At 45.1% G+C, this 22,024-nt stretch overlaps 1 protein-coding gene across 2 annotated transcripts in view; it reads right to left on the bottom strand.

Annotated features, from left to right (window-relative positions):
• The window catches only part of LOC122943334 (dimethylaniline monooxygenase [N-oxide-forming] 2-like), a 77,631-nt gene that overhangs the window by 49,965 nt on the left and 5,642 nt on the right, over nt 1–22,024 (bottom strand). For both annotated transcript variants that reach the window (XM_044300994.1, XM_044300995.1), the window contains exon 2: nt 19,252–19,391. In XM_044300994.1, coding sequence (XP_044156929.1) covers nt 19,252–19,377 — 126 coding nt within the window. In that variant the 5' untranslated portion in view covers nt 19,378–19,391. The remainder of the gene's footprint in view (nt 1–19,251; nt 19,392–22,024) is intronic.

The raw sequence follows: 22,024 nt of genomic DNA, 5'->3' as shown, positions 1-22,024 counted from the left end.
GGCAGGTAGATGTGGGTCTCTGGGACAGGCATCTGTCTCTAAAACTGGTCTCCAAAAGCAGAAGGGGAGTACACAGCACATGTCCACTGTGTTCTCTATTCATTTCTATGGGAGTTCCAAAAACAGCCGAGCGAAAGCTCCTAATTATTTTCGGAAGTTCCACAGCAGCGAGTGGAGAGCACACTGCGTATGCACATCCACCTATCTATTCAGTGCTCTGGGACTGCTGTGAACCCCACTGATCTTTAGAACAAAGGGAGAGTGTCACGGACGGTGTACAGGAAACAAGACAAAGCAACATGCATATATGACTGAGTGGATCCAAAGCTAAGGAACCAAAAGGGAGACCCCTGCACAAGACCTGAGACTTTCCCTGGCTGCTCAGCCTATGCAAAGATCCCAAAGGTGGATGGTTGCATATACACGAACCTCGACTATATAACCCCTGAACACCCTACAATAGTGAGGGGACACGACCACCGGCTCCCTACACCAGACACGGAGGGAGTCAGAGTCACCTGGGATCCAGCAAACAGAAAATAACAGATGAATGTTCAGCACTTAACTTTGTAGCAGACTGGAAAACAAGATCAGCATGCACACACACTCCAGGAAGTAGTATAAGCCACCCAGTAATGCATTATGGGGCGGAATTTAAAGGGATGCAATCAGTCCAACTCCATTACAGCTGAGAGAGGCTAACGAGATGAGGAACTGAACAGCACAACAAAGAGAACTCAAGGAGGAGGTTCTGAAAGGCCTCTGTCAGAGCTTCTCAGCTGTCTGGTTGTGACAGAGAGAATCACTCACGTAGTCACTTTCCTCTCATCAAGCCATTTAAAGGGAACCTGTCATGTTAAACATGGTGTATGAGCTGCAGGCAGCATGTTATAGAACAGGAGGAACTGAGCAGATTGATATATGATTTTATTGGAAAAGATTCAGTAAAACTGTTACTTGTTTATATCTATGCTCTTTCTGGGCTTTGAAGTCCAAGAGGAAGTCCCTTCAGTGATTGACAGCCTTCCCTCTATGTGCATACAGAGATAGCTGTCAATCACTGATAGGGCCACCTCCTTAACTTCAATTCCCAGAAAGAGCAGGAATTTAAATGTTAAAATTGCAGGTTTTACTGAATCTTTTCCCAAAAATTCTATATCAATCTGTTGTATCTCCTGCTCTATAACATGCTGCCTGCAAATCATTTTCATGGTGACAGGTTCCCCTTCATATTGAAAAGAATAAATAAATAAACATATTAGGTGAGTGGTGAAGCTATAGAGGTTCGCATTGGTCGCAATAGCGATTGGGTCCCTAAGCAATGCAAGAAGTGAACCACCAATTGTTGTATTTTCGCTTTATAAGATGCAAATACTAATGAGCACTTCCATTATGGAAGTGTTCACTAGTATGCAGGAGGAGCGAGGAGAGAACCGTTGTGAACGCTGTGACTCACCCGCTGTACTCTTCTCCAGACTGTGCTGGTATGTCCTGTACAGCGTCAGGACTAACAGCATATACTAGGACTGGAGCACAGGCCCAGAGAAGACCAGCGAGTGAGGACTGCAGGAGAGGACGCTGGACATGGAGAGCAGCAGTGGAGCAGGAGAGATATGTTTCTTGCTAATTTGCAGGTCTGACTGTGATCTGAGGTCTGATATGGGGGCTGACTCTGATCTGAGGTCTGATATGAGGGTCTGAAAATCTGATAAGGGGCTCTAAGAATATGATATGGGGGTCTGATCCGAGATCTAATATGGGGGTCTGATCTGAGATCTGATATGGGGGTCTGGTCTGAGATCTGATATGCAGGTCTGATTTTACTCCTGAGCCATGGTGTATGTCCAGGTAAAACATGAGGGCTATATGTAGGGTGCTTTTAAAACCAGGAAGCACATCATAACGAGAAGCACTGAGCACTGAAATGGCATATCTGTGTAAAAATTGCACTATTTTCACTAGCATGCACCATCTGCTGTGAATTCATTTTTGCAAAACACCTGTGGGGTACAAATGCTCACTGCACACCTTGATAGGGGTGTGATTTCAAAAATGGGGTCACCACTTAGGGGTTTCTTTTTTTTTTTTTTTTTTTTTTAACTTGGGAGTCTGCTATTTTTGACCAGTGCTGTATAAATCACCAAACTAGGCCTCAAATTTGTATGTTGCTCTTTCTCTTCTGAACCATGCAGTGTGCCCAAAAAGCAGTTATGAATACATAGGGAGTATTATTATACTCTGGAAAATAATAAAAATAACTAAAAATATATGGGATGCGTTGGGGTTACTTTTTGGGTGTTTCTACTGTAGGGATACTTTAGGGTGTCTTCAAAGACAAAATGGCACCTGATATCAGCAAACTGTGCCCTCTAAAAGCAAAATAATGCTCCTTGCCCTGCTGTGTGCCCATACACATATGGGGTGTTTCTGTAAACTGATGAATCAGGGTAAGGCTACTTTCACACTTGTGGTAGCCTGCCGAATCCATGCTACAGAAAGTCCACCATGCTGGCGGAAGTCCGCTCCGGCCCCATTCACTATAACATGCTGAGAGGTGGCCGCAATAAAACTACAGCACACTGCGGTTTTTGTACGGCCATCTCTTGGCATGTTTGCTGTGCTGTGACCAAACCTTCGGCCTGCCACCGTAATAGTGAATCGGGCCAGAGCAGACTACCGCTAGCATGGTGGACTTGCAGTAACACGGATCTGGCAGGCTGTTCCCCCGCTGGAACAGCCTGACGGAAAAGACTACCGCAAGTGTGAGAGTAGCCTTATAAATATTAAGGTTTGTTTTGCTGATAATTTACTGTGCTAGGCCTTAAAAAAGTTGGTTTTGAAAATTTTCTTGAAAATTTGAAAAATTGTTTCTAAAATTCCAATCCTTCTAAGGTCCTAAAAAAATAACATGATGCTTACAAAATAATGGCAACATAAAGTAGACGAATGAGGAATTTTAATTAACCCCTTCCTTACACCAGTCGTTGGTTATTTAAAAATAGTGTCCACTTGCAAGCAGAGCGGGCACCATGGCTGCTGGGTGTCTGCTACCGAGGGTCGTGTACGAGGCTGCAGCTCACTAGTTCCTACCTCCATAGGAACATAGGGGGTCATTTATGAAACTGGTGTAAAGTAGAACTAGCTTAGTTGAACATAGCAACTAGAGATGAGCATATCGAAGTTGACGAAGTGGAATTCGATCCGAATTTCAGGTTTTATTCGATTCGCACCGAATACAAATTTCCTCACGATTCGTGGTAACAAATCAAATTTTTTCCTAAAATGGCTGCTGCACGTATGAGGACATGGAGCAAGGAACTCTGGGAAGGTGGGATCACCCATAATTCCATGCATGCAGCCAATCAGCAGCCAGCCCTGGATTCTGCCATTTTCTAGTGTACTTAGTGCAGGAAGAGACGTCAGCAGTAGGGATGAGCGAACTCGAACTGTATAGTTCGGGTTCGTACCGAATTTTGGGGTGTCCGTGACACGGACCCGAACCCGGACATTTTCGTAAAAGTCCGGGTTCGGGTTCGGTGTTCGTCGCTTTCTTGGCGCTTTTGTGACGCTTTCTTGGCGCTTTTTGAAAGGCTGCAAAGCAGCCAATCAACAAGCGTCATACTACTTGCCCCAAGAGGCCATCACAGCCATGCCTACTATTGGCATGGCTGTGATTGGCCAGAGCACCATGTGACCCAGCCTCTATTTAAGCTGGAGTCACATAGCGCCGCCCGTCACTCTGCTCTGATTAGCGTAGGGAGAGGTTGCGGCTGCGACAGTAGGGCGAGATTAGGCAGATTAACTCCTCCAAAGGACTTGATTAACTGATCGATCTGCAGCTGTGCATCATTGAGCTGCTGATCCTCAATTGCTCACTGTTTTTAGGCTGCCCAGACCGTTTGTCAGTCACATTTTTCTGGGGTGATCGGCGGCCATTTTGTGTCTTGTGGTGCGCCAGCACAAGCTGCGACCAAGTGCATTTAACCCTCAATGGTGTGGTTGTTTTTTGGCTAAAGCCTACATCAGGGTGAAGCTGTCACACCAAGTGCATTTAACCAGCAATAGTCTGTTTATTTTTTGGCCATATACTACATCAGGGGCAAGCTGCGCCTGTCACCAAGTGCATTTAACCCTCAATGGTGCGTTTGTTTTTTGGCTAAAGCCTACATCAGGGTGAAGCTGTCACACCAAGTGCATTTAACCAGCAATAGTCTGTTTATTTTTTGGCCATATACTACATCAGGGGCAAGCTGCGCCCGTCACCAAGTGCATTTAATCCTCAGTAGTGTGGTTGGTCAAGCTATCACACCAAGTGCATTTAACCAGCAATAGTCTGTTCATTTTTTGGCCATATACTAAATCAGGGGCAAGCTGCGCCCGTCACCAAGTGCATTTAACCAGCAATAGTCTGTTCATTTTTTGGCCATATACTACATCAGGGGCAAGCTGCGCCCGTCACCAAGTGCATTTAACCCTCAGTAGTGTGGTTGGTCAAGCTGTGACACCAAGTGCATTTAACCAGCAATAGTCTGTTCATTTTTTGGCCATATACTACATCAGGGGCAAGCTGCTCCCGTCACCAAGTGCATTTAACCAGCAATAGTGTGGTTATTTTTTGGCCATATCCCAGTCTAATTCTGTCACTAAATCCATACCGGTCACCCAGCGCCTAAATACTAGGCCTCAAATTTATATCCCGCTAAATCTCTCGTTACCGCTGTCCTGTTGTGGCTGGGAAAGTTATTTAGTGTCCGTCAAAGCACATTTTTTGTTCTGGGTTGAAATACAATTCCCAATTTAGCAATTTAAAAATGTAGTGGTTTCTGCTATATCAGAGCTATTTGAAATCTATCCCTAAAAGGGTATATAATATTCAAGGTGCACATAGGGTCATTCAGAATAACTTCACACACACACGCTACTGTGCATATCCCAGTCTAATTCTGTCACTAAATCCATACCTGTCACCCAGCGCCTAAATACTAGGCCTCAAATTTATATCCCGCTAAATCTCTCGTTACCGCTGTACTGTTGTTGCTGGGCAAGTTATTTAGTGTCCGTCAAAGCACATTTTTTGTTCTGGGTTGAAATACAATTCCCAATTTAGCAATTTAAAAATTTAGTGGTTTCTGCTATATCAGAGCTATTTGAAATCTATCCCTAAAAGGGTATATAATATTCAAGGTGCACATAGGGTCATTCAGAATAACTTCACACACACACGCTACTGTGCATATCCCAGTCTAATTCTGTCACTAAATCCATACCGGTCACCCAGCGCCTAAATACTAGGCCTCAAATTTATATCCCGCTAAATCTCTCGTTACCGCTGTACTGTTGTTGCTGGGCAAGCTATTTAGTGTCCGTCAAAGCACATTTTTTGTTCTGGGTTGAAATACAATTCCCAATTTAGCAATTTCATAATTTAGTGGTTTCTGCTATATCAGAGCTATTTGAAATCTATCCCTAAAAGGGTATATAATATTCAAGGTGCACATAGGGTCATTCAGAATAACTTCACACACACCCGCTACTGTGCATTTCCAAGTCTAATTCTGTCACTAAACCCATACCTGTCACCCAGCGCCTAAATACTAGGCCTCAAATTTATATCCCGCTAAATCTCTCGTTACCGCTGTCCTGTTGTGGCTGGGAAAGTTATTTAGTGTCCGTCAAAGCACATTTTTTGTTCTGGGTTGAAATACAATTCCCAATTTAGCAATTTCATAATTTAGTGGTTTCTGCTATATCAGAGCTATTTGAAATCTATCCCTAAAAGGGTAGATCATATTCAAGGTGCACATAGGGTCATTCAGAATAACTTCACACACACCCGCTACTGTGCATTTCCAAGTCTAATTCTGTCACTAAACCCATACCTGTCACCCAACGCCTAAATACTAGGCCTCAAATTTATATCCCGCTAAATCTCTCGTTACCGCTGTCCTGTTGTGGCTGGGAAAGTTATTTAGTGTCCGTCAAAGCACATTTTTTGTTCTGGGTTGAAATACAATTCCCAATTTAGCAATTTCATAAGTTAGTGGTTTCTGCTATATCAGAGCTATTTGAAATCTATCCCTAAAAGGGTAGATCATATTCAAGGTGCACATAGGGTCATTCAGAATAACTTCACACACACCCGCTACTGTGCATTTCCAAGTCTAATTCTGTCACTAAACCCATACCTGTCACCCAGCGCCTAAATACTAGGCCTCAAATTTATATCCCGCTAAATCTCTCGTTACCGCTGTCCTGTTGTGGCTGGGAAAGTTATTTAGTGTCCGTCAAAGCACATTTTTTGTTCTGGGTTGAAATACAATTCCCAATTTAGCAATTTCATAATTTAGTGGTTTCTGCTATATCAGAGCTATTTGAAATCTATCCCTAAAAGGGTAGATCATATTGAAGGTGCACATAGGGTCATTCAGAATAACTTCACACACCCGCTACTGTGCATTTCCAAGTCTAATTCTGTCACTAAACCCATACCTGTCACCCAGCGCCTAAATACTAGGCCTCAAATTTATATCCCGCTAAATCTCTCGTTACCGCTGTCCTGTTGTGGCTGGGAAAGTTATTTAGTGTCCGTCAAAGCACATTTTTTGTTCTGGGTTGAAATACAATTCCCAATTTAGCAATTTCATAATTTAGTGGTTTCTGCTATATCAGAGCTATTTGAAATCTATCCCTAAAAGGGTAGATCATATTGAAGGTGCACATAGGGTCATTCAGAATAACTTCACACACACCCGCTACTGTGCATTTCCAAGTCTAATTCTGTCACTAAACCCATACCTGTCACCCAGCGCCTAAATACTAGGCCTCAAATTTATATCCCGCTAAATCTCTCGTTACCGCTGTCCTGTTGTGGCTGGGAAAGTTATTTAGTGTCCGTCAAAGCACATTTTTTGTTCTGGGTTGAAATACAATTCCCAATTTAGCAATTTAAAAATTTAGTGGTTTCTGCTATATCAGAGCTATTTGAAATCTATCCCTAAAAGGGTAGATCATATTGAAGGTGCACATAGGGTCATTCAGAATAACTTCACACACCCGCTACTGTGCATTTCCAAGTCTAATTCTGTCACTAAACCCATACCTGTCACCCAGCGCCTAAATACTAGGCCTCAAATTTATATCCAGCTGAATTTGAATACAATACATTGGGCCAAATAATATTTTTGTTGTTGTGGTGAACGATAACAATGAGGAAAACATCTAGTAAGGGACGCGGACATGGTCGTGGTGGTGTTAGTGGACCCTCTGGTGCTGGGAGAGGACGTGGCCGTTCTGCCACATCCACACGTCCTAGTGTACCAACTACCTCAGGTCCCAGTAGCCGCCAGAATTTACAGCGATATATGGTGGGGCCCAATGCCGTTCTAAGGATGGTAAGGCCTGAGCAGGTACAGGCATTAGTCAATTGGGTGGCCGACAGTGGATCCAGCACGTTCACATTATCTCCCACCCAGTCTTCTGCAGAAAGCGCACAGATGGCACCTGAAAACCAACCCCATCAGTCTGTCACATCACCCCCATGCATACCAGGGAAACTGTCTCAGCCTCAAGTTATGCAGCAGTCTCTTATGCTGTTTGAAGACTCCGCTGGCAGGGTTTCCCAAGGGCATCCACCTAGCCCTTCCCCAGCGGTGAAAGACATAGAATGCACTGACGCACAACCACTTATGTTTCCTGATGATGAGGACATGGGAATACCACCTCAGCATGTCTCTGATGATGACGAAACACAGGTGCCAACTGTTGCGTCTTTCTGCAGTGTGCAGACCGAACAGGAGGTCAGGGATCAAGACTGGGTGGAAGACGATGCAGGGGACGATGAGGTCCTAGACCCCACATGGAATGAAGGTCGTGCCACTGACTTTCACAGTTCGGAGGAAGAGGCAGTGGTGAGACCGAGCCAACAGCGTAGCAAAAGAGGGAGCAGTGGGCAAAAGCAGAACACCCGCCGCCAAGAGACTCCGCCTGCTACTGACCGCCGCCATCTGGGACCGAGCACCCCAAAGGCAGCTTCAAGGAGTTCCCTGGCATGGCACTTCTTCAAACAATGTGCTGACGACAAGACCCGAGTGGTTTGCACGCTGTGCCATCAGAGCCTGAAGCGAGGCATTAACGTTCTGAACCTGAGCACAACCTGCATGACCAGGCACCTGCATGCAAAGCATGAACTGCAGTGGAGTAAACACCTTAAAACCAAGGAAGTCACTCAGGCTCCCCCTGCTCCCTCTTCTGCTGCTGCCGCCTCGGCCTCTTCTGCTGCTGCCGCCTCGGCCTCTTCCTCCGCCTCTGGAGGAACGTTGGCACCTGCCGCCCAGCAAACAGGGGATGTACCACCAACACCACCACCACCACCTCCGTCACCAAGCGTCTCAACCATGTCACACGCCAGCGTTCAGCTCTCCATCTCACAAACATTTGAGAGAAAGCGTAAATTCCCACCTAGCCACCCTCGATCCCTGGCCCTGAATGCCAGCATTTCTAAACTACTGGCCTATGAAATGCTGTCATTTAGGCTGGTGGACACAGACAGCTTCAAACAGCTCATGTCGCTTGCTGTCCCACAGTATGTTGTTCCCAGCCGCCACTACTTCTCCAAGAGAGCCGTGCCTTCCCTGCACAACCAAGTATCCGATAAAATCAAGTGTGCACTGCGCAACGCCATCTGTAGCAAGGTCCACCTAACCACAGATACGTGGACCAGTAAGCACGGCCAGGGACGCTATATCTCCCTAACTGCACACTGGGTAAATGTAGTGGCAGCTGGGCCCCAGGCGGAGAGCTGTTTGGCGCACGTCCTTCCGCCGCCAAGGATCGCAGGGCAACATTCTTTGCCTCCTGTTGCCACCTCCTCCTTCTCGGCTTCCTCCTCCTCTTCTTCCACCTGCTCATCCAGTCAGCCACACACCTTCACCACCAACTTCAGCACAGCCCGGGGTAAACGTCAGCAGGCCATTCTGAAACTCATATGTTTGGGGGACAGGCCCCACACCGCACAGGAGTTGTGGCGGGGTATAGAACAACAGACCGACGAGTGGTTGCTGCCGGTGAGCCTCAAGCCCGGCCTGGTGGTGTGCGATAATGGGCGAAATCTCGTTGCAGCTCTGGGACTAGCCAATTTGACGCACATCCCTTGCTTGGCGCATGTGCTGAATTTGGTGGTGCAGAGGGTTCATTCACTACTACCCCGACATGTCAGAGCTGCTGCATAAAGTGCGGGCCGTCTGTTCGCGCTTCCGGCGTTCACATCCTGCTGCTGCTCGCCTGTCTGCGCTACAGCGTAACTTCGGCCTTCCCGCTCACCGCCTCATATGCGACGTGCCCACCAGGTGGAACTCCACCTTGCACATGCTGGACAGACTGTGCGAGCAGCAGCAGGCCATAGTGGAGTTTCAGCTGCAGCACGCACGGGTCAGTCGCACTACAGAACAGCACCACTTCACCACCAATGACTGGGCCTCCATGCGAGACCTGTGTGCCCTGTTGCGCTGTTTCGAGTACTCCACCAACATGGCCAGTGGCGATGACGCCGTTATCAGCGTTACAATACCACTTCTATGTCTCCTTGAGAAAACACTTAGGGCGATGATGCAAGAGGAGGTGGCCCAGGAGGAGGAGGAGGAGGAGGAAGAGGGGTCATTTTTAGCACTTTCAGGCCAGTCTCTTCGAAGTGACTCAGAGGGAGGTTTTTGGCAACAGCAGAGGCCAGGTACAAATGTAGCCAGACAGGGCCCACTACTGGAGGACGAGGAGGACGAGGATGAGGAGGAGGTGGAGGAGGATGAGGATGAAGCATGGTCACAGCGGGGTGGCACCCAACGCAGCTCGGGTCCATCACTGGTGCGTGGCTGGGGGGAAAGGCAGGACGATGACGATACGCCTCCCACAGAGGACAGCTTGTCCTTACCCCTGGGCAGCCTGGCACACATGAGCGACTACATGCTGCAGTGCCTGCGCAACGACAGCAGAGTTGCCCACATTTTAACCTGTGCGGACTACTGGGTTGCCACCCTGCTAGGATCCACGCTACAAAGACAATGTGCCCACCTTACTTCCTGCACTGGAGCGTGATAGGAAGATGCGCGAGTACAAGCGCACGTTGGTAGACGCGCTACTGAGAGCATTCCCAAATGTCACAGGGGAACAAGTGGAAGCCCAAGGCCAAGGCAGAGGAGGAGCAAGAGGTCGCCAAGGCAGCTGTGTCAATGCCAGCTCCTTTGAGGGCAGGGTTAGCATGGCAGAGATGTGGAAAACTTTTGTCAACACGCCACAGCTAACTGCACCACCACCTGATATGCAACGTGTTAGCAGGAGGCAACATTTCACTAACATGGTGGAACAGTACATGTGCACACCCCTCCACGTACTGACTGATGGTTCGGCCCCATTCAACTTCTGGGTCTCTAAATTGTCCACGTGGCCAGAGCTAGCCTTTTATGCCTTGGAGGTGCTGGCCTGCCCGGCGGCCAGCGTTTTGTCTGAACGTGTATTCAGCACGGCAGGGGGCGTCATTACAGACAAACGCAGCCGCCTGTCTACAGCCAATGTGGACAAGCTGACGTTCATAAAAATGAACCAGGCATGGATCCCACAGGATCTGTCCGTCCCTTGTCCAGATTAGACATTAACTACCTCCCCTTAACCATATATTATTGTACTCCAGGGCACTTCCTCATTCAATCCTATTTTTATTTTCATTTTACCATTATATTGCGAGGCTACCCAAAGTTGAATGAACCTCTCCTCTGTCTGGGTGCCGGGGCCTAAATATATGCCAATGGACTGTTCCAATGTTGGGTGACGTGAAGCCTGATTCTCTGCTATGACATGCAGAATGATTCTCTGCTGACATGAAGCCAGATTGTCTGTTACGGGACCTCTCTCCTCTGCCTGTGTGCTGGGCCTAAATATATGCCAATGGACTGTTGCAGTGGTGGCTGACGTGAAGCCTCATTCTCTGCTATGACATGCAGACTAATTCTCTGCTGACATGAAGACAGATTCTCTGTTACGGGACCTCTCTCCTCTGTCTGTGTGCTGGGCCTAAATATATGCCAATGGACTGTTGCAGTGGTGGCTGACGTGAAGCCTCATTCTCTGCTATGACATGCAGACTAATTCTCTGCTGACATGAAGCCAGATTGTCTGTTACGGGACCTCTCTCCTCTGCCTGTGTGCTGGGCCTAAATATATGCCAATGGACTGTTGCAGTGGTGGCTGACGTGAAGCCTCATTCTCTGCTATGACATGCAGACTAATTCTCTGCTGACATGAAGCCAGATTCTCTGTTACGGGACCTCTCTCCTCTGCCTGTGTGCTGGGCCTAAATATATGCCAATGGACTGTTGCAGTGGTGGCTGACGTGAAGCCTGATTCTCTGCTATGACATGCAGACTGATTCTCTGCTGACATGAAGACAGATTCTCTGTTACGGGACCTCCCTCCTCTGCCTGGGTGCTGGGCCTAAATATATGCCAATGGACTGTTGCAGTGGTGGCTGACGTGAAGCCTCATTCTCTGCTATGACATGCAGACTAATTCTCTGCTGACATGAAGACAGATTCTCTGTTACGGGACCTCTCTCCTCTGCCTGTGTGTGTGCTGGGCCTAAATATATGCCAATGGACTGTTGCAGTGGTGGCTGACGTGAAGCCTGATTCTCTGCTATGACATGCAGACTGATTCTCTGCTGACATGAAGACAGATTCTCTGTTACAGGACCTCCCTCCTCTGCCTGGGTGCTGGGCCTAAATATCTGACAATGGACTGTTGCAGTGGTGGCTGACGTGAAGCCTGATTCTCTGCTATGACATGCAGACTGATTCTCTGCTGACATGAAGACAGATTCTCTGTTACGGGACCTCCCTCCTCTGCCTGGGTGCTGGGCCCAAATATATGCCAATGGACTGTTGCAGTGGTGGCTGACGTGAAGCCTCATTCTCTGCTATGACATGCAGACTGATTCTCTGCTGACATGAAGCCAGATTCTCTGTTACGGGACCTCTCTCCTCTGCCTGTGTGTGTGCTGGGCCTAAATATATGCCAATGGACTGTTGCAGTGGTGGCTGACGTGAAGCCTGATTCTCTGCTATGACATGCAGACTGATTCTCTGCTGACATGAAGCCAGATTCTCTGTTACGGGACCTCCCTCCTCTGCCTGTGTGCTGGGCCTAAATATCTGACAATGGACTGTTGCAGTGGTGGCTGACGTGAAGCCTGATTCTCTGCTATGACATGCAGACTGATTCTCTGCTGACATGAAGACAGATTCTCTGTTACGGGACCTCCCTCCTCTGCCTGGGTGTTGGGCCTAAATATATGCCAATGGACTGTTGCAGTGGTGGCTGACGTGAAGCCTCATTCTCTGCTATGACATGCAGACTAATTCTCTGCTGACATGAAGCCAGATTGTCTGTTACGGGACCTCTCTCCTCTGCCTGTGTGCTGGGCCTAAATATATGCCAATGGACTGTTGCAGTGGTGGCTGACGTGAAGCCTCATTCTCTGCTATGACATGCAGACTAATTCTCTGCTGACATGAAGCCAGATTCTCTGTTACGGGACCTCTCTCCTCTGCCTGTGTGCTGGGCCTAAATATATGCCAATGGACTGTTGCAGTGGTGGCTGACGTGAAGCCTGATTCTCTGCTATGACATGCAGACTGATTCTCTGCTGACATGAAGCCAGATTCTCTGTTACGGGACCTCCCTCCTCTGCCTGTGTGCTGGGCCTAAATATCTGACAATGGACTGTTGCAGTGGTGGCTGACGTGAAGCCTGATTCTCTGCTATGACATGCAGACTGATTCTCTGCTGACATGAAGCCAGATTCTCTGTTACGGGACCTCCCTCCTCTGCCTGGGTGCTGGGCCTAAATATATGCCAATGGACTGTTGCAGTGGTGGCTGACGTGAAGCCTGATTCTCTACTATGACATGCAGACTGATTCTCTGCTGACATGAAGACAGATTCTCTGTTACGGGACCTCTCTCCTCTGCCTGGGTGCCGGGGCCTAAATATCTGAGAATGGACTGTTCCAGTGGTGGGTGACGTGAAGCCAGATTCTCTGCTATGGGACCTCTCTCCAATTGATTTTGGTTAATTTTTATTTATTAAATTTTTATTTTAATTCATTTCCCTATCCACATTTGTTTGCAGGGGATTTACCTACATGTTGCTGCCTTTTGCAGTCCTCTAGCTCTTTCCTGGGCTGTTTTACAGGACTTCAATGGGGTTCGGGTTCGGGACGAAGTTCGGATCGGGTTCGGATCCCGAACCCGAACATTTCCGGGATGTTCGGCCGAACTTCTCGAACCCGAACATCCAGGTGTTCGCTCAACTCTAGTCAGCAGGATAAAAAGCTCAACTCATTTCGGGGAAAATATATGTCCCCTCAGATAGATTTGCTCCTGATGAAGGGGACATATATTTTCCACGAAACGCGTTGAGCTTTTTATCTTGCTTTTACACCATTAAAGGAAATTGCAAGAAGTATCCGGGTCCGGACTGCTGCTTCTTCCTACGATTCTACAGGCGATCCAGGATAGGGAGCATTCATTTTGGGTGTCTTGAGCTTTATCTCAATAGGATGTCCTCCCTGTGAAGTGAGTGAAGTTCACTATTCAAGTGATCCAAATTTTATTCATATAATCTAGAGATTCTGAATATCTGTCAAGGTATATCAGTATTTTCTTCCTAACATAATATATTCTTGTACAGCCTTGTCTGGCACTCAGAGATTGGGTTTACCATACAAGGCAACTAGTGGGCATAGAGATCCCGCTCCTCCAATCTAAGTCCTATCTGTAATTATTTTCATTACATGGACTGGCTCCTTCAGGTCTATTGTGGTTCATTTTTTTCTCCTAAATACATTTACAGTTGTTTGGTTGTGCCTGGCGATCGGGCACACAAAGAACCACGTACGGCAGCCTCTCCTAACTAGTTCTGTATGTTTCTTTATAGTTCCTTTTTTTTATATATTTTTTTTTATAGTTTCCTATTCTAATTAACATTTATCTGAATATCACTGTTTAATGAGCTCCACCCTTTGGCGCCCTGTCTGACCATTTGATTACTTGGGACCCCGTTCCGAGATTAGTCAAGTGAGTTATCCTCCTTTTTTATATTGTCATTTCTTCTTCCCATATCTGATACAGGCATTAACAGGGTTTATTGCAAATAAATATTTATACGTCTTAATTGCCCTTGTGCAGTGCAGTTATGTGTTCTAAAGCCGTGTATTATTGGAAAAAGAAAAAATATATTTACCGTTCAGCGGTGCAGTTATATGTTCTAAAGCCTTCTGTGGCATGTACTAGTGGAAAAAGAAAATATATATTTGCCGTTCAGCGGTGCAGTTGTATGTTCTTAAGCCCTTTTTGTTGTGGGATAGTGGCAAAATAAAACTATATTTGCAGTTCAGCGGTACAATTATATGTTGTAAAGCCCTTTTTGCGTGTATTAGGTGCACCAAAAAAGTATTTGCTGTTCAGCAGTGCAGTTATATGTTCTTAAGCCTTTTTGGCATGTATTAGTGAGGAAAAAGAAAAAGGGCTTATTAGCCGTTGTGTGGTGAAGTGAGAAAATTACAGCCCTTTTTGGTGTGTGTAATAGTGGCAAAAAAAATTGCTGTTCAGCTGTGAAGTTACATTGTACTACAGCCATTTACAGGGTGTATTAATAGGATAGATATGTACATCATATTAGCAGTTCTGTGGTGAATTGTGATTGTTGTATTAATTTTTTTGTGGTGTATTAATAGGAAAAAGAATGCAGGAAAATTTGGTCGATTAGCCATTCAGTGGTGAAATTTGTTTGTGATACAGCCTTTTTTGGGAAAATTGATGGGTGATTGTAGACTTCCTTTTGCTATATGGACAGAATTACGTTAATAAGCTATTCAGTGGTGAAATATTTTTGTGATACAGCCTTTTTTGGGAAAATTGATGGGCAATTGTAGACTTCCTTTTGCTGTATGGACCGAATTATGTTGATTAGCCATTCTATGGACTGAATTACTTTGATTAGCCATTCAGTGGTGAAATTTGTTTGTGATACAGCCTTTTTTAGGGAAAATTGATGGCTGATTGTAGACTTCCTTTTGCTGTATGGACTGAATTACTTTGATTAGCCATTCAGGGGTGAAATTTTTTTGTGAAACAGCCTTTTTTTGGAAAATTGATGGGTGATTGTAGACTTCCTTTTGCTATATGGACAGAATTACGTTGATAAGCTATTCAGTGGTGAAATATTTTTGTTAAACAGCCTTTTTTGGGAAAATTGGTCGGTAGCTGTAACTACGGTCAAGGAAAATATATGTCCTTTACGGCCCACTGGATAAATGTGGTTCCTGGCCAGCCACACCAGAAACTTGGCCAGGTGACGCCACTTCCGCCTCTGCATTCTCACGCCGTTGGTCCTGCAACAATGTCCGCCTCTGCCTCCTCATCCTCCACCATGCCCTCAGCCTCCACTTCAGGGACAATTCACAGTGCCCCTCCAGCATACCACATGTGCAGGGAACGGTGGTGTCACGCTGTTCTGCACCTCGTTTGCCTGGGCGAACTGAGTCACACAGGAAAGGAACTGCTCCGTGACCTTCATCAAGAAATCGAATCCTGGCTTTCTCTGCGACAACTGAAAATCGGAGCCATGGTGACTGACAACGGGAAAAACAGGTGTTGGGGCTGTATCAAAGAGGGCTGAACCATGCGCCCTGCATGGCACACAGGTTTAATCTGGTTGTCAAGCGATTCCTGAAGTCTTCCACCCATCTGCTAGACGTCCTAAAAATGGCCTGGAAACTTTGCATGCACTTCAGCCACTTGTACACCGCAAAGCACACCCTCCTTGGGCTACAGCGGCAGAACGGCATCCCCCAACATAGACTGATATGCAACGTTTCCACCCGTTGAAATTCCACCCTCCATATGTTGGACCGACTATACGAACAGAGAAAGGCCACAACCGATTTCTTGATGATCCAAGTGGACAGGAATACTCCCCTGTGTAACTTTGATGTCAGCCAGTGGTAGCTTATGTGTGACACCTGCCATTTGCTTAGGCCCTTTGAGGAGGCCACGTTATTTGTCAGTCGCCAGGACTATGGGATGAACAATGTCATTCCACTGCTTCATGTCCTGGAACAGATGCTGGTAAATCTGGATGGTCAGGGGACTAGAGATGTGGCGCTTATATCTCACGGCCACATGAGCCCTGTGGGGGCTGAACTGGAGGAGAAGGTGGACATTGGAGCACAAGCAATGTGTAGCGAAATAGGTGGTTTTTCTACACATGTGACAGGAGAGGAGGAGCAGGAGCAGCCAGAGGAGCTACAGGGCAGTGAAGAAAACTAGGCAGAGGACCCAGACACACCATGGCAGTATGCAGCAGAGATGAAATCAGGGAGTCCCTCTGAGTCACTTACACAAATGGCTTGATGCATACTCACTTGATTGCTTAGTGACAGCCGAATTGTCACCATTCAGCAGAGGGATGACTTCTGGCTTTCAACCTTGTTGGACCCTTGCTACCAATCCAAAATGGGGGCCTTTTTTACACCCGATGAGAGGGAGGACATACTGAACTACTATAAAGACATCCTATGTAGTCAGTTGGCCGCTGACCATCTGCGCCATCATCCATCCTCTCACAGGTCTGACCGGGGGGCCCTCTGCGCTCATGTTCCACTGCCATGGCTGCTGGGGAGGGGTGGTGTGAAAGGAACAGTACCAGTGGCCTGAGTCTAGAGTCGCTGATGAGCAGCTTTTTTCCCCTGCATAGTGAAGAAAATACTCACCAGCAGCTAGACATAGAGCAGGACCTGAACCAGTAGGTGGTGGCATACTTGGACAGCACCCTGCCATTCCACATTGAAGATTTACTATTGGGGAGCCAAACTGGATTTGGTGCCACAACTGGCAGAGATTGCCCTTGAAAAGCTATCCTACCAGTCCAGTAGTTTAGCATCAGAGCAGGTGTTTAATGTGGCGGGGGCCATAGTTACCCCAAGAAGAACTCACCTGTCCACCCAAAATGTGGAGAGACTGACCTTTGTCAAGATGAATCAGCCAGGATTTCCACCCACCAATGCCTGATGCATCAGACTAGCTCATCCATAGTGCCACACCATAACTTTGACAAAAGTACTGTTTCTTCTGGCTACCTGCCTCAGATACTATACTGATGCTGCCACCCGCCTGATGCCACACATCTGATGCCAAGTGCTCCTTCTTACACCCACCATCATCAGTGGGTACTGTTATTGCCACCCACCTCCCCATTCTGTCACCAGGTTACTCTGTGGTCTCCTGATGCCACCTCCACACTATGTCCCCTTGCCACACTGTGGTCTCCTCATGCTGCTGCCACCTGTACCCTATGTCACCTTGCCACTCTGTGGCCTTCTGATGCTGCCTCCACCTCCACACTGACATCGTGCCACTCTGTGGCCTCCTCCTGATGCTGCTGCCACCTCCACACTGTCATCATTGTGCCACTCTGTGGCATCCTCATGCTGCTTCCACCTCACCACTATGTCATAGGGCCACTCTGTGGACTTCTCATGCTTCTCCACCCTCCCCACTTTATGACTGGGCCACTATTTTGCCTTTCGGCCTGGCTGATATCATCATTTATTTGACCCTTCTTCTGATCTGTCAAAAAAATTTGATGCACAATAGATCCTGTCTGTGTAGCAGCTGTAAGGCCTGGTCCCAACAGAATTGGCTTGTGATTTGGTAGCCAAAACCAGGAGTGGGTACAAAACACAGAAGAACATGCAAATATTCCATTCACGTGTCATTGGATCTACTCCTGTTTTTTTTTGCATTAGCAATACTGATGGATTACCATGACCATGACCAAATGCTGACCGAGTAAAGATGAATGCTCAATAGACAGGATCCGTTTTTTGGGGGTTATTGTTATGACGGATCAGAGGAAGGGTAAAATAATCAGTGATGTCAACACAAACTTACTGCTGACACCCTCTCCGCTCTGTCAGGGGGCTCTACTTGTTTAAGAGTTTAGTAGAACAGGAAGGCTGGGAGTAAAAAAAGAAAATGGAAAAACAGTAAATTGCCCAGTCTTGAAGAGGTTAATAATTATTTTATGGGGTATCAGTATCTGCCTTAAAAGCAGAGGAATTCCAATTTAGAAAATAACAAATGACTGTATTGACATTTGTTCAGTAATTTTTTATTTATTTTTTAAATGAATAAAATAAAACATATTGATCCAAATTTAACACTCTCATGAATTATGTGTCATGGGAAAACAGTCTCAGAATTGCTTGGATAAGTAAAATTAGTCCAAAGATATAACCAGTGACAATAAGCAATTCAGAGAAGCTCACCAGCAACCTACTGGAGCCCAGTCTTTCAGGTACCAACTGAAAACCAAAAGAATTTAAAAAACAATCAGACTGGCTCACAGTATTTTTGCATTTATTACAATTAATAAAATTACAGTTATTAAAATAACAATTATAAAAATAAATTGCCCACTAAATAATATTAGACATATCCTGATTACATGTCAACTCATTAGCATAATTATATAGGTACTTTAAATGCGGAGCTGTCATTTAGGTATATGCGTGAGCTCCGCATTTAAAGTACCTATATAATTATGCTAATGAGTTGACATGTAATCAGGATATGTCTAATATTATTTAGTGGGCAATTTATTTTTATAATTGTTATTTTAATAACTGTAATTTTATTAATTGTAATAAATGCAAAAATACTGTGAGCCAGTCTGATTGTTTTTTAATTTTTTTTAAAGATATAACCACATAAAGTGACGTTAGATTAGCAAAATTAGACTTGGTCCTTAAGGTGTTAATCAAGACTTTTTGTAAAGTCGATTCCTTTCCTAGATTTTAGATACATTGGAACAATACACATTTTTTGCAGTCTCGCCTTTAACACCCCTGCCACCCCCCCCCCCCCCCAAAAAAAAAAAAAGATAGGTGTGATCAATTGCTGATAAATGCTAATCTTATATTGTCCATATATTGCTTTTTTTTATTCACTCAAACACATTTTGCAAATCTTAGGAATGGAATTCTATGAAAACTAAGGATCATAAGGATGATAAATGCAGTTATTGAAAAGAAAAACAATTATTTGAAAAACTGAATATTGGCAGTATGATTATACACAGGAAGCGTATAATACTAAACAAAAATGAATGTGAAATTACAAAAACTAAAAGTCCACTTCTACTTACAGAAAACCTCCACAGCCCACCAATATCATCGCTCCTTTCAAAGCAGGTGGGTGCCAGCCCTTCCTCCAGGCAACATTTAATGGATGTCAAGCCACTGACTCCTGCTCCAATCACAGCAACCTTCATGTTCACGCTTAGTTCTAAAATTAAAAGTATAGACCAGAAAATGAATAAAGCCACATATTTAATCTTATGACATAATATACATACTTATGAAGTAATATGGTGCAAGAATATTATGCATAAAAACAGTAGTATTCGTAAAAGATGAAAACAATATGTCACTGTCTGAAGGGTAACACAGCCCTGACATTTAAACCTTGTCACGATCTCATTACCTTCTGCCATCTCCATCTTTTTGGTCTACTGACAGACGCCACTTCTCTAATCTATCCTAAACCATAAAACCACATACAGTATCTACCACATATAACCTCCACTCTGCCCATGAAAACCTTTCTTCTAGCACTGTAATCATTCCCTCATATTCTTGGACACAACTTTCCTTTCATGTCTTGGGCACCGCAAGCTCTGAAGGCTACCTCTGCCTCCTAGCACAGTCTGGATGTGGCAGACGTTTATGACAAATCCACAGGTGGCAACTTGTCTGTGATGAGAATACCAATTCAACCAAATGTAATCTAATGATGATGGATTATTTTAATATTTTATACACCGTCCACGCCTATGAAGAGTCTAAGCAAAGTGAGAGAGTTTTTAGACCAACGTGAAGTACTTCAAACTCAAGAGCACTTGGGCATACTCAGTTCTCCAATGTATAGATTGGAAGTGGTATCAGCAAAAAACAAAATCATCCTTGGTGTGTTCCTAGGTATCCGCATGAAATTTACAGGATCATAAAGCTGGATTTAATACAAGATCTAACTGTTGTGTTGATATGATTTGTGTCTAGACCTATCTTAAAACAGGCAATCTAGGGTTCATCAAAGTTACTCACAAAAAACAACAACTTACCATTACCCATTTTATATCATCCTATATCACTATCAAGTATTGTCGTATAGACTAGTTATGATAATAATATCTGTAAAAGGGTTTCTGGGAGAAAAATATTGATGGCTTATCCTCAGATAAGTCATCAATATCAGATCAGTGGGGTCCCACTCATGCTGGCCTCTTCCTAGGTAAGTGACTCCACATTCATCAGTCACATGGCCAAGGCACAGGTCAATCTCATCCAATTAAAGGGTCCTGAGCTGCTATACCTCTTTAATTTAGCTATTGAGTCACTAGCAAGATATTTGTTAGGGACAGAGATTAGTGATCTAACTATTCCTTGTTGTAGTGATATGACTGTATTTCTGAGTTCTCCCTAATAAAAACTAATGTACAAAAAAAAAAAACTCTTATACTTAAAGTGGTACTGCCACATTGAAAATGTAGTCGAAACTGGAGGCGACATGTTAAACAGCAGGAGGAAATGAGTGGACTGTTATACAGGTTTGATATAAAAGTTTCAGTATATTGTGTAATTAATTTATTTAAATCCCTGCTTTTTCTGGGTTTAGAAGTCCAGTGGGTGATGCTACTTACTGACAGCATTCCCTGCATGACAGTCCATACACATATAGCTGTAGGACCATCCACTGGACTCTTAGGCTAAGAAAGAGCAGGCATATAAATGAATAAATTATAACTTTTGATGAGTCTTTCCCTATACAAATATATATCAAAGTTCTCCTGCTCTCTTTCTACAGATTGGACTGCATTTTAAATATGACTCTAGATCAGGGATCAGCAACCTCCGGCACTTCAGCTATTGGGAAACTACAACTCCCAGAACCCTCCTTTCTCTTATATATCGGAGTTACAAAAACAGCTGAGTAAGTTTGCATGCTAGGAGTTGTAGTTTCACAGCAGCTGGAGTGCTGAAGGTGCTGTATTTTAATCGGGGACCATTTTTATACATCTTAAAGAGAAACTCTCAAAAATGTGCCCTGCTGGAGCCTAGAAAAATATTATTTCCTATCGGTTTGATGTATACAAATGTGCAGCACTCCACGTTTTTGTATCCTGCAGAGTCCATAAAAAAATGCATACGTTAACGTAATTCCATAGAACTGTATGGTGAATGGATGCCACTGTACAGCATCCGTCTGAGGCATCTGTTAACGCATATATTTTTGGTATGCATTAAATGGATGGCAAAAATAGGATGTGAATCCAGCCCTAGTGTCAGAATAAGCACCAGTACACAGTGGAGCAGCGTGGCGGAGAAGGGGGAGGCCTCCATGTACTGACAGAGTGCTGCCTGGTCCTGGTGGTCAGGGATGAGGACTGTTTCCCAAGGATCATTTTCTACTGGGAAATACAGGTCACAGTATAATACACTAGACTCTATATAATATAAAGATATTAGCCCTACCCCCGAATAATAATACAATTAGGTGGTCATTTATTATATAGAAATACGTCTGTTAGGCCGCATGCACACGACCGTGGTGTGTTTTGTGGTCTGCAAATCGCGGATCCGCAAAACACTGATGGCGTCCATGCACGTTCCGCAACTTTGGATTCTGTGGCTGGAGGTACATTAGGCGGTCACAGGATAAAAATGTAAATGTCGGCCAGTACAGGCCCCAAACATTAGGCATTCAACGGACATAAAAGGCCTTTTATGCCGCTGTATCTAAGACAGGGACCTGGATTTGTTCTGGGTGCTGGTAGATATTTGTGGGCTGTCATGAGGAAATTCAATCAAACGTGGTCAACTCGTCACACGTGTTGAATTCCGCCGAGATCCATGCCTCAT

Source organism: Bufo gargarizans, chromosome 7 (genome assembly GCF_014858855.1).
Source record: "Bufo gargarizans isolate SCDJY-AF-19 chromosome 7, ASM1485885v1, whole genome shotgun sequence".
Taxonomy (NCBI): domain Eukaryota; kingdom Metazoa; phylum Chordata; class Amphibia; order Anura; family Bufonidae; genus Bufo; species Bufo gargarizans.
The sequence above is the reverse complement of the archived record's forward strand: the minus strand, read 5'-3'. Positions and strand labels throughout refer to the sequence as shown.